Genomic DNA, 13,900 nt, shown 5'->3' with positions numbered 1-13,900 from the left:
ACAACAAGCTGTCCTGCCGATGTAGCAGTTAGAGGATTGAGACAAACCATTTAGCACTAAAAAGGGGTGCTTACAATGATCAGCTTTTATTCATTTATGCAAAACCTTCGTACTGAAAGGAAAAAAATCTGTTGCTGTACCTGCTTAAAAAGTGTTGGATGTACCTGAGCTTCAGTTTGTTAGTTTATCTAAATCTGCTAGTGCATCTAACACTACCCTCCCTCAGACTGACAGTTCTGCTGTCCAAAGGTGCCCCTGTGCTCCAATAAGTCCGAGCTGCACCATGTTACATTTTTGATTTTGGGTTTAATACAACTTTAAACAAGCTGTCCATCTTCCTTTACCAAACTAACCAGTCCAGCAAAAGTGGTACTTAGAGGTTTGAGGGTCTTTTTTTTTTTTTTCTACCAGCTGGGCTGATCAAAAAAAAAACGGAAGAGATTCCCCCATCCACGCAAATGATCAAACAAAATTTTTTTTACGCATTCCCCTCCATGAGAAGTCGATCATTAGATCGACTTCTCATGAACAGGAATGGTCATAGATGAATTGAAATTTGGCAGGTACCTGCTGAACCAGCCCCAGCCAAATTTTGATCCATCTATAGCCAGCTTATAACCTCTATTCCAAGAGAAAAGAAAATGTTTGCTGTAACTGCTTATGAAGTGTTAGCTGGAGTTCAGCCTCAATTTGTTGGTCAAGTCCATCTAAATCTGCTAGTAAAACACTATCCTTGCCTTCGACTGACAGTGCTGCTGTCCAAAGGTGTCTGCTTCACTACTTCATCCAGAATGCACACACCCTAAGACAGGACGTGTGTTACTGGCAGGATTACCAGGTGAAAGAAAGATAAAAAAACCTAAATAAAGAAAATGAATGCAGCCACCACATCTAAGGTTTGATGAGCTGCAATAAATTACATTTTTGTTTTTGGGTTTATTACTGCTTTAACTTACACATTAACTGTGTGTGGAGAACTGTGTCAAAGTTTTTAGCAAAGTCCATGTATACCAAATCCACAGTCACTCACTTATCTATAGAGGTTTTTGCTTACTTCATTATAAAAAGGAAGTAGATTTTTTTGACAGCTTCAAATGGAGGTCCACCCTGAAAAAAAAAAAATGCACAAAAAATACCCAAAAAAATGGAGGGAAAAAAAAATTTTTTTTTTACTTACGTGAAATGGCTGTTGCTAGGCAGGCTTCCTAATCTGCCTCTTCCTACGCCGCGGTGATGTTGTCTCTTCTCCTCCCCGCGTTTTCTTGGGAATGGGGCGCGGTGTGTTATGGAAACTGTGTGTGTCCCACAACACATCGCGTCCCATTCACAAAGCGATGCGCGACTCGCGCATGCGCAGTAGGAAACGGGCAGTGAAGCCGTAAGGCTCCACTACCTGTTTCCCATGGTTAGGATGGCGGTGCCGGGACCCAAGAGCCGAGGGACGGGTCGGCCTCGGGCGGCCGACATCGCGGGCACCCAGGACAGGTAAGTACTTATTTAAAGTCAGCAGCTACAGTGTTTGTAGCTGCTGACTGTTAATTATTTTTTTCCCGGTCGGAATCCCGCTTTCAGTCTTTCCTGAATCCGTGCTGACTAAGTATGTGGTCCTTTATCAAACTTTCAAATATCTTTCCAACTATAGGTTTAACTTACCCGTCTGTGGTTACTTGTAAAGACTTTCATAACTTTTTAAATAAAGGCACCACATTGGCCTTGTGCCCATTCATTGGCAATACCCCTGGAGAAAAACCCACACAAATATAAGGAGAAGGCTTACTATCTCCATGCAGATGCTGACCAGAACCAGGGTCATAATGGCAAACACTTAGCACCATACTTTTTTAAATTCTTGTGTGTATGTACTTTTGTTATGTCATATGGTTCAGATCATCAGAACATTTCTATCTTCACAGTTCAGCCTATTAACATTAATGTATTTATCATCTGCCTGATTTTCTAGGTGTGACAACATGCGGGTTTATAAGCTGGGTCTGATGTCAGGCTTTTGGTGGACCTTAGCATTAGTTTGCTGGATCAGCGACAAAGCGTTCTGTGAAATATGGTCTCATTTCAACTTTCCCTACCTCCACTGTGTATGGTAAGTATTAAAAGCAAAACAGTTTTTGAAGAATGTACATGGCAGGCACTGTAATGAATAGGGTCTACAGTGAGGGATAAAAGTATTTGATCCCTGGCTGATTTTGTATGTTTGCCCACTGATAAAGAAATGATCAGTCTATAATTTTAATGGTAGGTTTTTTTTAACAGTGAGAGGCAGAATAACAACAAAAAAATATCTAGAAAAACGCATTTCCAAAAGTTATCAATTGATTTGTATTTTAATGAATAAAAATAAGTATTTGACCCCTTTGCAAAACAAGACTTAATACTTGGTGGCAAAACCCTTGTTGGCAATCAGAGGTCAGACGTTTCTTGTAGTTGGCCACCAGGTTTGCACACATATATGGAGGGATTTTGTCCCACTCCTCTTTGCAGATCCTTTAAGGTTTCGAGGCTAACATTTTATAACTCGAACCTTCAGCTCCCTCCACATATTTTCTATGGGATTAAGGTTCGGAGACTGGCTAGGCCACTCCAGGACCTTAATGTGCTTCTTCTTGAGTCACTCCTTTGTTGCCTTGGCTGTGTGTTTTGGGTCATTGTCATGCTGGAATACCCATCCACGACCCATTTTCAATGCCCTGGTTAAGGGAAAGAGGTTTTCGCCCAAGATTTGATGGTAAACGGCCCCGTCCATCACCCCTTTGATGTGGTGAAGTTGTCATGTCCCCTTAGCAGAAAAACACCACCAAAGCGTAATGTTTCAACCTCCATGTTTGACGGCGGGGATGGTATTCTTGGAGTCATAGGCAGCATTCCTCCTCCTCCAAACATGGTGAGTTGAGTTGATGCCAAAGAGCTTGGTTTTGGTCTCATCTGACCACAACATTTTCATCCAGTTCTCCTCTGAATCATTCAGATGTTCATTAGCAAACTTCAGACGGCCTGTAAATGTGCTTTCTCGAGCAGGGGGACCTTGTGAGCACTGCAGGATTTCAGCCCTTCACTATGTAGTGTTACCAATTGTTTTCTTGGTGACTATGGTCCCAGCTGCCTTGAGATCATTGACAAGATTCTCTCATGTATTTCTGGGCTCATCCAACCTCACCGTTCTCGTGATCATTGAAACTCCACGAGGTGAGATCTTGCATGGAGTCCCAGATCGAGGGAGATTGACAGTTATTTTGTTTTTCTTCCATTTGCGAATAATTGCAAACTGTTGTCACCCTCTCACCAAACTGCTTGACGATGGTCTTGTAGCCCATTCCAGCCTTATGTAGGTCTACAATCTTGTCCCGGATATCACTTTGGTCTTGGCCTTGGTGGAGAGATTGGAATCTGATTGCTTTTGTGGGCAGGTCTTTTATACAGGTAACAAGCTGGGATTAGGAGCACTACATTTAAGAGTGCTCCTAATCTCATCTCGTTACCTGTATAGAAGACACCTGGGAGCCAGAAATCTTGCTGATAGGGGATCAAATACTTATTTCACTCATTAAAATGCAAATCAATTTATAATTTTTTGAAATGCGTTTTTCTGGATTTTTTTTCGTTCTGTCTCTCACTGTTAAAATAAACCTGCCATTAAAATTAGACTGATCACTTCTTTTTTTCAGTGGGCAAAATCAGCAGGGGATCAAATACTTTTTTCCTGTATATCTGGCATGTCAAACTGAGGTTTCATGGGCCCTCTTTTTCCTTTTGTTAGGCCCTCGGTGTTAAAGGATACAAAAATGGATGTGCTCCAGGTGTCCAGTTGTCAAGTTACACTTCCTTTATGACCCTTTTCTTTTGAGTTCATTAAAGTTGGAATTTTTACTATAATTGTTCAGTTATGATGTGTCATAATCTTTCTTTTCTTGAATAAGGAAGGTGCCACCCTCAGTAAACATAATGCGGCCAACAGTAGACATTTAGTCCTTTTTAATTCGGTCCACTGTTTGCCCTGAGTTTGAAATGCCCGGTCTATATGGATTGATCAACATAAGTTATTATTCCTAAGTATTATAAATATCTGTAGCCACATCCAATAAAACAAACTAAAGTTTTACATGGTTTATACAGTATTCAAAGTGGTTCTAAAGCCTAAAGGTTTTTCACCTTAATGCATCTCTATGCATTAAGGTAAAAACCTTCTGTGTATCAGAATCCCCCACTGCCCCCCCCCCCCCCATGCTTTCCTGAGCCCATTCACTATCCAGTGCTGTGCATGAGAGCCAAGGTTTTCCTGCCTCTGTCCCTCCTCTCTGGGCAGATTGATAGCAGCATGACAGCCAACTAGTACTTAATGTATGACTTGGCCCCGCCCCCGTCACCAGGGTCATTGGATTTGATTGACAGCAGCGAGAGCCAATGGCTGTGCTGCTATCAATCCATCCAATCCATCAATCCATCCAATCAGGACCCGAGACACCGGCTTTTGCTGGTGTGCTCGTCCCCGGGACGAGATAGAGGGAGTACAGGTAAGTAAAACGGGGGGCTCGGGGGGGGGGGGGGGGGCTGCAACATTATAGGAGGTTTTTCACCTCAATGCATATAATGCATTGAGGTGAAAAACCTTGAAGGTTTACAACCCCTTTAATATAGATACTACCAAGGGACCATAATTTAGATCATATAGGCGCTTTGCATCTAAAGAAATATAAATCCCCAAGTAGGATATAGAATCAAAACGCCAAACAAAAGGAAAGGATTTTTGCAGAGTGGTCATCATCCTCAAAGGAACATGGCTCGGCATCAATACTGACTTCTCAATATTTATTTTAAAATTAGATATAAGGCCAAACCTGTCTATTTCCAACATCAGTTCCGTCAAAGACTCTTGAGGAGAAGAAAGGTACGACAGTAGATCATCTTCGTAAGCTGAGATCTTATGTTCCATTGATCCATATGGAACATAATCCTCCTCTTAATCCTCCTCCCCTTAATCCTCCTATTTCCCCTAATCGTTCGCAAGAAAGGGCTCCAGCACCATAGCAAATAACAATGGGCATCCCTGCCTAGTCCCATTCCGTATCTCCAAAATAATCTGATAATTTACCATTGACTTTAACCCTTGCTCTAGGATCTGCATACAGTGCCGTCACCCACCCCATCATCCATTCTCTCAGACCCATCTCCCTCAGAACTCCGACCATAAACTCCCACCCCACCCTATCGAATGCTTTTTCAGCATCCATTGAGATTACTACACTAGGGGTCTGGTTCGGTCCATTATACATCCAATGCAGTACATGCAGGGCCCAAATAGTATTGTCTCTGGCCTCTCTGCCCTTCATAAACCCTGTTTGATCTGGGTGAATCAATTTAACTATATGTTCTTGTAACCTTAGGGCCAGAATTTTTGCCAGGAGCTTAGTGTCAGAGTTAAGGAGGGAGAGGGGTCTATAGCTGGCACAGCACTGAGGATCCTTCCCTAACTTCGGGAGAACCGTCACATAAGCCAACAGTGCCTCTGGAGGCAATGGGTTAGAGACCGAGACAGAATTAAGGTATCTGCAAAGAGGAGCCAACAGGATTGGGGAAAACTTTTTATAATACATATTTGTGAAACAGTCTGGTCCCGGGCTTTTGCCCAATGGCAAAGCGGCAATCACTCCGCCCAACTCTTCAATCGAGATTGCTTTTTCCATTTCCTCCAGGGCCACAGATGGAATGGCCTGCCACTCTGAGGCTTCAAGATATTCCCGAATTCTGTCCGCACGCCCACCCTCCATCGAACCCACAGGAACTGAATTTATATTATATAGAGACCTATAAAAACTGTGAAACTCAGCTGCTATTGCTTGGGTGTCCACTATCTGCTTATCGCCTGTCTTTATAGTGTGAACATGGCGTAAATCCTGTTTCTTTAATTGTCTGACCAATAATCTCCCACCCTTTTTCCCCTGTACGTAAAAACGGTGGGCAAAATATCTATGTTTTATTTTGAACTTTCCGATCGAGGAGCTGTTTTAAGTTTACCCACAGTTTCTCCATTCTCGCCGCGTTCTCAGGTTTTAAATGGGCCTTATGTTTAATTTCACGTTTATGTATTTCCTCTGAAAGCTCAACCATTTCTTTCTGTCTCTCTTTTCTAATACGCAAACCCATCAAAATCAACTCCCCTCTAATGACAGCCTTATGTGCTTCCCATACCACTTGGTCAGACACCTCCTCTGATCTATTGGTCTCAAAGTATAATGCTAATGTGCGGGACAGGGATTCCACATTCTGTTTATCATCTAGGATAGATTTGTTCAATTGCCATGTTCTTTCCAGGCTCCCGATCGATGCCGGACCTATCGTTAAGCTTATTTGAGCATGGTCTGACATGGTGATTGACTCAATAGTTGATGAATTTGCATAATTCAGATAGTATTGGTCGACCAACAACATATCGATCCTTGAATATACCTTATGTGCTTTGGAATAATAACTGAAATCCCTGTCCTGCTCATGCAGCACCCTCCAACTGTCTACCAAATGCAGAGAGCGAAGGCGCTGTTTAACATGCCTTGAAGCCTTATGAGACACAAAGGTTTTCCCCAAAGAAGTGTCTAGACTTGGGTCCAAGGTAATGTTAAAATCCCCTCCTATAACCAATAAACCTTCCCAAAACGTTTTAGATAGAAATTTAACAGTATGGTTGTTGGGGGCATATATAGTAGCAAAAGTATAACACTGACAATGGATCTAGCCCTTAACAAAAAAGAAAACGGCCTTCAGGGTCTACTCGTATTTCTATAGGTACTAAGGGGCATCGTTTGTGGATAGCTATTGTAACTCCTCTGGCCCTAGGGATGAGTGAAGGTGCATGGAACCATTGATTATATGGAAAAAGAGGCATATGAGGGGGACGACCCTGCCTTGAAGTGCATCTCCTGTATAAAGACTATGGGCTCTTTCACACGGTGCGGATCAGTAATGATCTGCCCCGTGAACACCCGCTTGCTCAGCGGGGATCGCTCCGCCGATCCCCGCTGAGCAGGAAGATGACAGGTCTGTTGCTGCACACTGTGCAGCAACTGACCTGTCCGAGCGCCGCTCTCCCCTATGGGGGATCGGATGATGACGGACCGTAGAGTCCGTCGTCACCCGATCCGATCTGAAAACGGATGGAAAAGTAGGGTTTTCCTCCGTTACACTTATCGGAGCGGGTCGGATGTCAGCGGACATGTCACCGCTGACATCCGACGCTCCATAGGGATACATGTATGTCCGTTTTTCATCCGAAAACGGGAGGATGAAAAACAGACATACCGATCCCCCGTGTGAAAGAGCCCTATCTCTGCTTTCATATGACGCAGTTCATGCCAGAGATGGGGCCCCTCTTACCAGTCGAGCAAAGCCCTCTCACATTATACGATAAAATCTTCATTCTACCTATCATTCTCTCATTACTTCCATACTGCTGCGCATGATCAGTGTCTGTTCCCAACCTCTTGAGCTCTCTCTCCCTGCATGAGAAGAAGGAAGAAGAAAAAAGAAACCCCATAACCTACTATGCCACTGCCTGTGGCACATCCCCCTAAAGGGAGGATGAATCCGGGCAGAGGTGCACCACCTGTGCCTGGAGTAGCTCCCCCCCTTCCGCCTCTTGGGAGGAAATAAAGTCCCTTGTCTCGGGACAAGGAAAGATGGGGGAAAGATGGTTAAAAACACGACCAGGATACCTCGTGAACCCCGGGCTTCCATTTATATTCCTATACTATTCTTATTTAGCGGTTCTTCAGCACATTGCCTCCAATATCCCCAACAAAGGAGGGAAAACAAAAAAGGAAAAGTATTTTGGGAGAGAGAAGGGAAGAGAAGGAAGGAAGGGAGGACAGAGGGAAAGATTGCAAACCAGAATCCTCACCCCCCCCAAACAATCAACCCCTCCCCCCCCCCAATCCTACTCTAGGTAGGCAATCAGCTCCTTTCCTATTAACCCTTTTAACTTTACACCCCTATTCAGGCATGTCCTTCTAAGACCAAATTATAATCCTTTCTGTCCGTATCAATCTTCCCTCGACCTTTAACTGGCACTTGTTGCCATCAATGTAGTGATGGTTTACAATCGTTCAGTCTCCAATCTGGAAAATCCACTATGGGGAGCACCAGCACCTCTGTGAAGTGTTGGAAATCTTTAACTTTAAGTATTCCTGTTTTCCCATTCCGTGTTGCTATAACCCTGAAGGGAACTGCTTGTAGGACTTCCAACAAGGGTTTAATCATTCTTTGTTGCATAAGAGTTCTATGAGATAAATCTGGAAATGGGGCTATTTGTGCACCTTAAAAAAGTCAACCGTGAATTTATTGCGGACCGCTTTCATAATAGCTTCTTTTACTGAATATGTGTGTAGAGTTAAGGGCACAATGAACTCTATCTATTTCAATCTTATCTGGTGTGGATGGCCCCAGAATTAGCTGAAACAAACTGATCACCTTTGGAATCAATTTAAAATGTTTTATTTCAGGCAGTCCCCTTATATGTATATTTTGTCTACGATCTCTATTTTCTTGATTATCCATCTGATCCAACAGAGAGTTCAGCACTTCTTCATGGTATTTTTGTCTTATCTTGGATATCAGCCACTCCTTGTCTAATATCATCTTGGCTCATCTCTATTTCCTCCACTCTATGTCCCAGTGCCCCTATATCCTCCCTTAGCCCCTCCACAGCCTGCTTGCATGATGATTCAACAGCGGTTATAAGTAATTGAATTTCATTCTTTGTAGGAAGTGCTCTCAATTGTTCTCTTAAGTCCAAAACCACTATTAACTCTGAGATGCACTTGGTTCATTATTAAGGTCACATTTCTCCGTAGAGGCTGTCTCTGGATTCATCCCAAGTCCTTTGCCGATTTTTGCAGATTCACTGCTGGGCTTTGTAGTACCAAGATTTTCATTTTCCAAGGATTCAGCCATCCCTCTTGGGATTCCCTCCACCTCCTTAAGATTTGGGTCACCTCCAGTACATTCACCCTCCGAGCCCACAATTTCATCAGCGTGAGCCATGGGGTCTCTCCCTTCTCCTGGAAGGTCCCTTTCCATGTTTATGCAGCTCCGCCTTGGGCTTAGGGATGCACGGCCGCCGCTGGGTACTCTAATTCCCCTTCCTGTCGCTCCTCGGCCCTGTGCAGGGGGATAGTGTTCGGCCCCCTCCGTTCCCTCCTTCAGATCAGGGGAGCTAAATTTCCTTCCCTCCTGGGCCGGGGTCCTCTTACTTGCGCTCCCTGAGTCCACGCTCTGCGCCATAAGGTAGGCTCTGAGCCTGTTCGCCTGGCTCTTATCCCCACCGCTGATCGGTAGTGCAGCTGTGCGGCGGCATGTAGACATGCCGTAGCTGGTCAGGAGCCCACCGAACCACCGCTGCCTGTCTTCCTGGAGCCCGGGGATCACGGGGCAGCACACCCAGTCAGCCTGTCTGTTCATGCCATGCCCCTCAAGTATCCTAATGTTATTGGAAACTAGCATTTTGACTAGAAGAGTTCAGTAGCAGACACCTTTGTATTTATTGTGCATGTTCTAAGTTAAAGTAGAGCTCCAGAAAAAAAAATTCAGTCTATTTGTTCTTAATTTATTACTTTTAGGGATAGAAATATTGGCAGAAATCCCTATATTATATTATATTATCTTCTAACAGTGTAAGGTTGGAAGGTTATACACTGTGAGCTGGGGGTTGGGGGTGGGTGGCATTGATAGGTTAAGGTGGATTTGCCTAACCCTTCCCTAAATACTCAGGGATGCACATGACGCCCAGCAAGAGCACAATGGCAGCGAAGGGCAATGCACATCACAAACAAACAAAAGATTTCCCAGCACGCTTATCGACCAGCCTGCATAACAACTGAATTGGCCCTGTCTAACAGTTTACTTTAAAAACAGAGGGTTTTGTTTAGCACACATTTGCAAATATATGTGTACGCCACAGTGCCCACACCAAGGGACGTCTGTATATACTGTGGTCCTAACTCTCTAAATTTCCAGAGCCTCCATAGTAGGAACACATACTGTATAAGAATGGATAGATTAAGGGCAGGGAAGGCCCACCCCCCCTTAAAGGCACAGGGACGCACGTGAAGCCCCGCTAGAGCACAATGGTTTGTGATGTGCATTGCCCTTCCATGTGCACCCTACTGCAGAGGCCAGTTATAGATTGGGGTGGTTGCTACTTTTTTGTACAGATTACACAGGATCCTGTAATAACAAAAAAGACCATCACCATCTTTGCTATGCATTATGACAAGGGCGATTAAATCACAAGACTGGCTGAACCTATTCATATAATTTCAGCAGGTAAAACAGCATGTATTTTATTTGTGTATTTAAAGGGGTTGTAAAGGTTTGTTTGAAAAACAAAAAAACAAACATGTCATACTTACCTCATCTGTGCAAGGGTTTTGCACAGAGGGGCCTTGATCCTCCTCCTCTGGGGTTCCCCAGTCGCGTTCCTGGCTCCTCCTCTTCTTGAGTTGCCCCACGAAGACATGCACTCCGTGGGGGCACTCATGTGGGCCTGCTGCATCCATTGACACAGACAGGGGGATTTGGTCCCGCGCCCCGGCTCCCGTGTCACTGGATTTGATTGACAGCAGTGGGAGCCAATGCTCCTGCTGCTATCAATCCAGCCAATGAGAACCCGAGACAGTGGCTGGAGCTGCTCTGTTCGTCCCCCGTCGCTGGAACGATTGGGTTCAGGTAAGTTAAACAAGGGCTCTGGGGGACTGCTGCACTACAAAAGGTTTTTCACCTTAATGCATAGAATGCATTAAGGTGAAAAACCCCAAGGGTTTGCAACCCCTTTAACTGTTTAGAACTTCACTAAGCCCACCTTGCCTATAAATTGACCACTAAAGGACAGCTTCAGAAAAATTAAAACACATTTTGTGAAAAACACAACATAATAAATAAGGAAACACCAAAGTGCAATGACTACATGCTACTCATGGCAACCAAGCAAATGTCACCTTCTTTGGACACTGAAGAGAATGGTTAAAATCCATTTCAGGTTTGGATTGCTGTCTGTGTCCCATGGGGATATTTTCCTCACTTCCCCTCTTAGAAACAGAACAGGAAATTAGAGAAATCTCTCCTAAATGAGGGGAATCCCCTCAATAAACAGCAGTCACCAGGACAGGTGTCCAATTGGAAGATTTCCCCCTCTGCACCTGTTTTGGTGATTATTTTGGATTTTCCATTACTTTGTGGGGAAGTGTGGGGTAAGAAATCATTAAAACTGGCAGGTTATAACTCCTTCATGTGCTATTCAAAACTAAAAAAAGAGCAAAATAAAATTGGGCGTTATATAGATTAAACGTTGATGGGCTCCAGCAGTTACTGCATTTTGCAATTAACATTAATATTATATATGTAATATATATATTATAGACACTATATTACCAAAAGGGATGCCTGCCTTTACATGCCCATGAACTTTAATGGCATTCCAGTCTTAGTCCGTAGGGTTCGAGTTGGCCCACCCTTTGCAGCTATAACAGCTATAACAGCTATAACAGCTTAAGCTCTTCTGGGAAGGCTGTCCACAAGGTGGTAGGAGTGTGTCTATGGAAATGTTTGACCATTCTTCCAGAAGCGCATTTGTGAGGTCAGGCACTGATTTTGGAGGAGAAGGCCTGGCTCACAGTCTCCACTCTAATTTATCCCAAAGGTGTTCTATCGGGTTGCGGTCAGGACTCTGTGCAGGCCAGTCAAGTTCCTCCACCCCAAACTAAGACTGGAATGTCATTAAATTTCATGTGCGTGTAAAGGCAGGCGCCCCAATACTTTTGGTAATATAGTGCATATTTAATATATTAAAAGAGCCACTAAGTGTTTACAGGGTCCTAATACCTCTAAATTTTAAACACACGACTTATGAAAAGTCACTCCTTCTATGCAGTATTACATTGCTGAGCAGTTTAGAACCAGGAGAAACTGATTCTGAGTTGCAGTAGGAGCTTCCCTTTTACACTATGCAATACTATACTATGCCGTATTATAGGCAGGGTTTTGGATACCGGATGACATGTTACTTTCTTTTATTACAGCTATCCTTTTAAAACAACATCCTGCTTCTATTTTGCACTGTGGTTGTTCTCGAAATAAGGCTGTAAGAGAACAAATAGCTCATTATGTTCTTATGTCTTGCAGGCACATTCTCATCTGCCTGGCTGCCTACCTCGGCTGTGTCTGCTTTGCCTACTTCGATGCTGCATCTGAAATCCCAGAACAGGGGCCCGTCATAAAGTTCTGGCCAAGCGAGAAGTGGGCTTTTATCGGAGTTCCCTATGTCAGCTTGCTTTGTGCCCACAGGAAGTCACCTGTGAAAATTACATGAATTCCAGCGTGGAAGCTTGAACTTGTTTTTTTCACTTATGAAACATATACACACTGGAATCTATTAGATATATATTTTCTCTGCAGTGTTTCCAGTAAAGGACTAATTATATGTCTTTGTTTGGACGGAACCTTAGCTGCTACCATCTTGTGGAACAAAGAAGAACACATTCTTTTTTTTTTTTTCTTCCTCAAGCTCGGTTCCTTTAAGACACATGACAGCTCCTATTTATTGGTACATTTATATGTGTTTTATTTTCTACAAAAAATAATCTATTTCTACAAGTTAACTTTGAAGTGCAATCTTGCAGAAATCTGTATGTTGGGATTCTGATAAGAAAATAAGAAGCTGCTGTGCTTGTGATCTGTTTTATTCTATTGAGGGCTATTTATATTTTTATATAGTGTTGCTTCCAACAAGCTTTATCTATATGATGAGGATGTGTGATAAAAAGATAACCCAGGTTGGCTGTGAAATTAAAACATATACTTCAGGTGTTAAGAGCTCTTAAAGTGCACTGCCTATTCTGCCAAACTCTGGCTCCAAATTGTTTGCACTGTAGCTCGGCAATACTAGGAGGGTAGGTTCAAATAGAAGGGTGAGCCATACGTCCACCTAGAGCAGTATTGTGAACCATAATAACTAGGAGTGTAGGTTTTTAAATTTACAATGTTTTGTAAGGTTGAACTATCTAGAATGAGAAGACTGACCTTCATAGAAGGTGAATTTATTTTAATACTTATGGAACTGGACATCTTTACTGTGTGTAGCAACACAATAGGGTAGCCTGTATGAAAGGCCTTTTATACAAGTGGTTACAGTTAAATGCAGGGTTTAGAAAATTCACCACTCCTCATTTCCCAGGCATTTGTATTTGCTAAGATCTGAAAATGTCATTACACTGATCCACTGGAGTTGAAGGTCTTAGCAATTAAAGTATTCAGGGTTACTATGATGCCCAGGTATGCAGTATTCTGACAAATTACAATTATGTCTATTTATGCTTTCATTATTTGTGAATGTATATAAAAATAAAAGAATTAAGTTATAAATTGTGCCTCTTTTTGTAGTGCTTGTAAAACCAGTGCAAGTAAAGCACGAAGATAGCTAAAGACAGATTATGGATTCTTGTATGTGAAATGCATCCAAATGCAGTAGAGAGAAGTAGATATTTGGGATTGTTTGTTAGGGATGCAAATTTCCTCAAAGCTGTTTTTCTACATTCATGTATATTGGTATGGACCTGTAGGAATCTTCCCACTTATACCAGATGTATCCGGGGGTAAAAAGATAGTACTCGGGGCTACTCAGCATTCTTGGTTTGATGCAGGTCTGTCCTCGGAAACCCACTAAAAGCAAACAAAGTTATTAAAACCCACACTGGTGCACAAATGGTAGGATGTTTGCAGTTTACAAGTTTGAAAAAAAAACAAAAAAAAACAAAAACCATGAGTGTTTAAAAAAAAGGACACCTAATTGGGGCGACCTAATAAAACCTGAACATTCGACTTGGGTGTCTACTGTATTTGCTCATTT

General features: G+C 42.9%; 1 protein-coding gene across 1 annotated transcript in view; it reads left to right on the top strand.

Moving 5' to 3' along the window:
• The window catches only part of ACER2 (alkaline ceramidase 2), a 47,786-nt gene extending 34,377 nt beyond the window's left edge, over positions 1-13,409 (top strand). The window contains exons 6-7 of the mRNA XM_073636492.1: positions 1,961-2,098; positions 12,178-13,409. Coding sequence (XP_073492593.1) covers positions 1,961-2,098; positions 12,178-12,364 — 325 coding nt within the window. The 3' untranslated portion in view covers positions 12,365-13,409. The remainder of the gene's footprint in view (positions 1-1,960; positions 2,099-12,177) is intronic.
• Positions 13,410-13,900: the final 491 nt, after the last annotated feature.

Source organism: Aquarana catesbeiana, linkage group LG01, assembly GCF_042186555.1.
Source record: "Aquarana catesbeiana isolate 2022-GZ linkage group LG01, ASM4218655v1, whole genome shotgun sequence".
NCBI lineage: Eukaryota > Metazoa > Chordata > Amphibia > Anura > Ranidae > Aquarana > Aquarana catesbeiana.
Note: the sequence above shows the minus strand (reverse complement) of the source record. Positions and strands in the feature narration are given on the sequence as shown.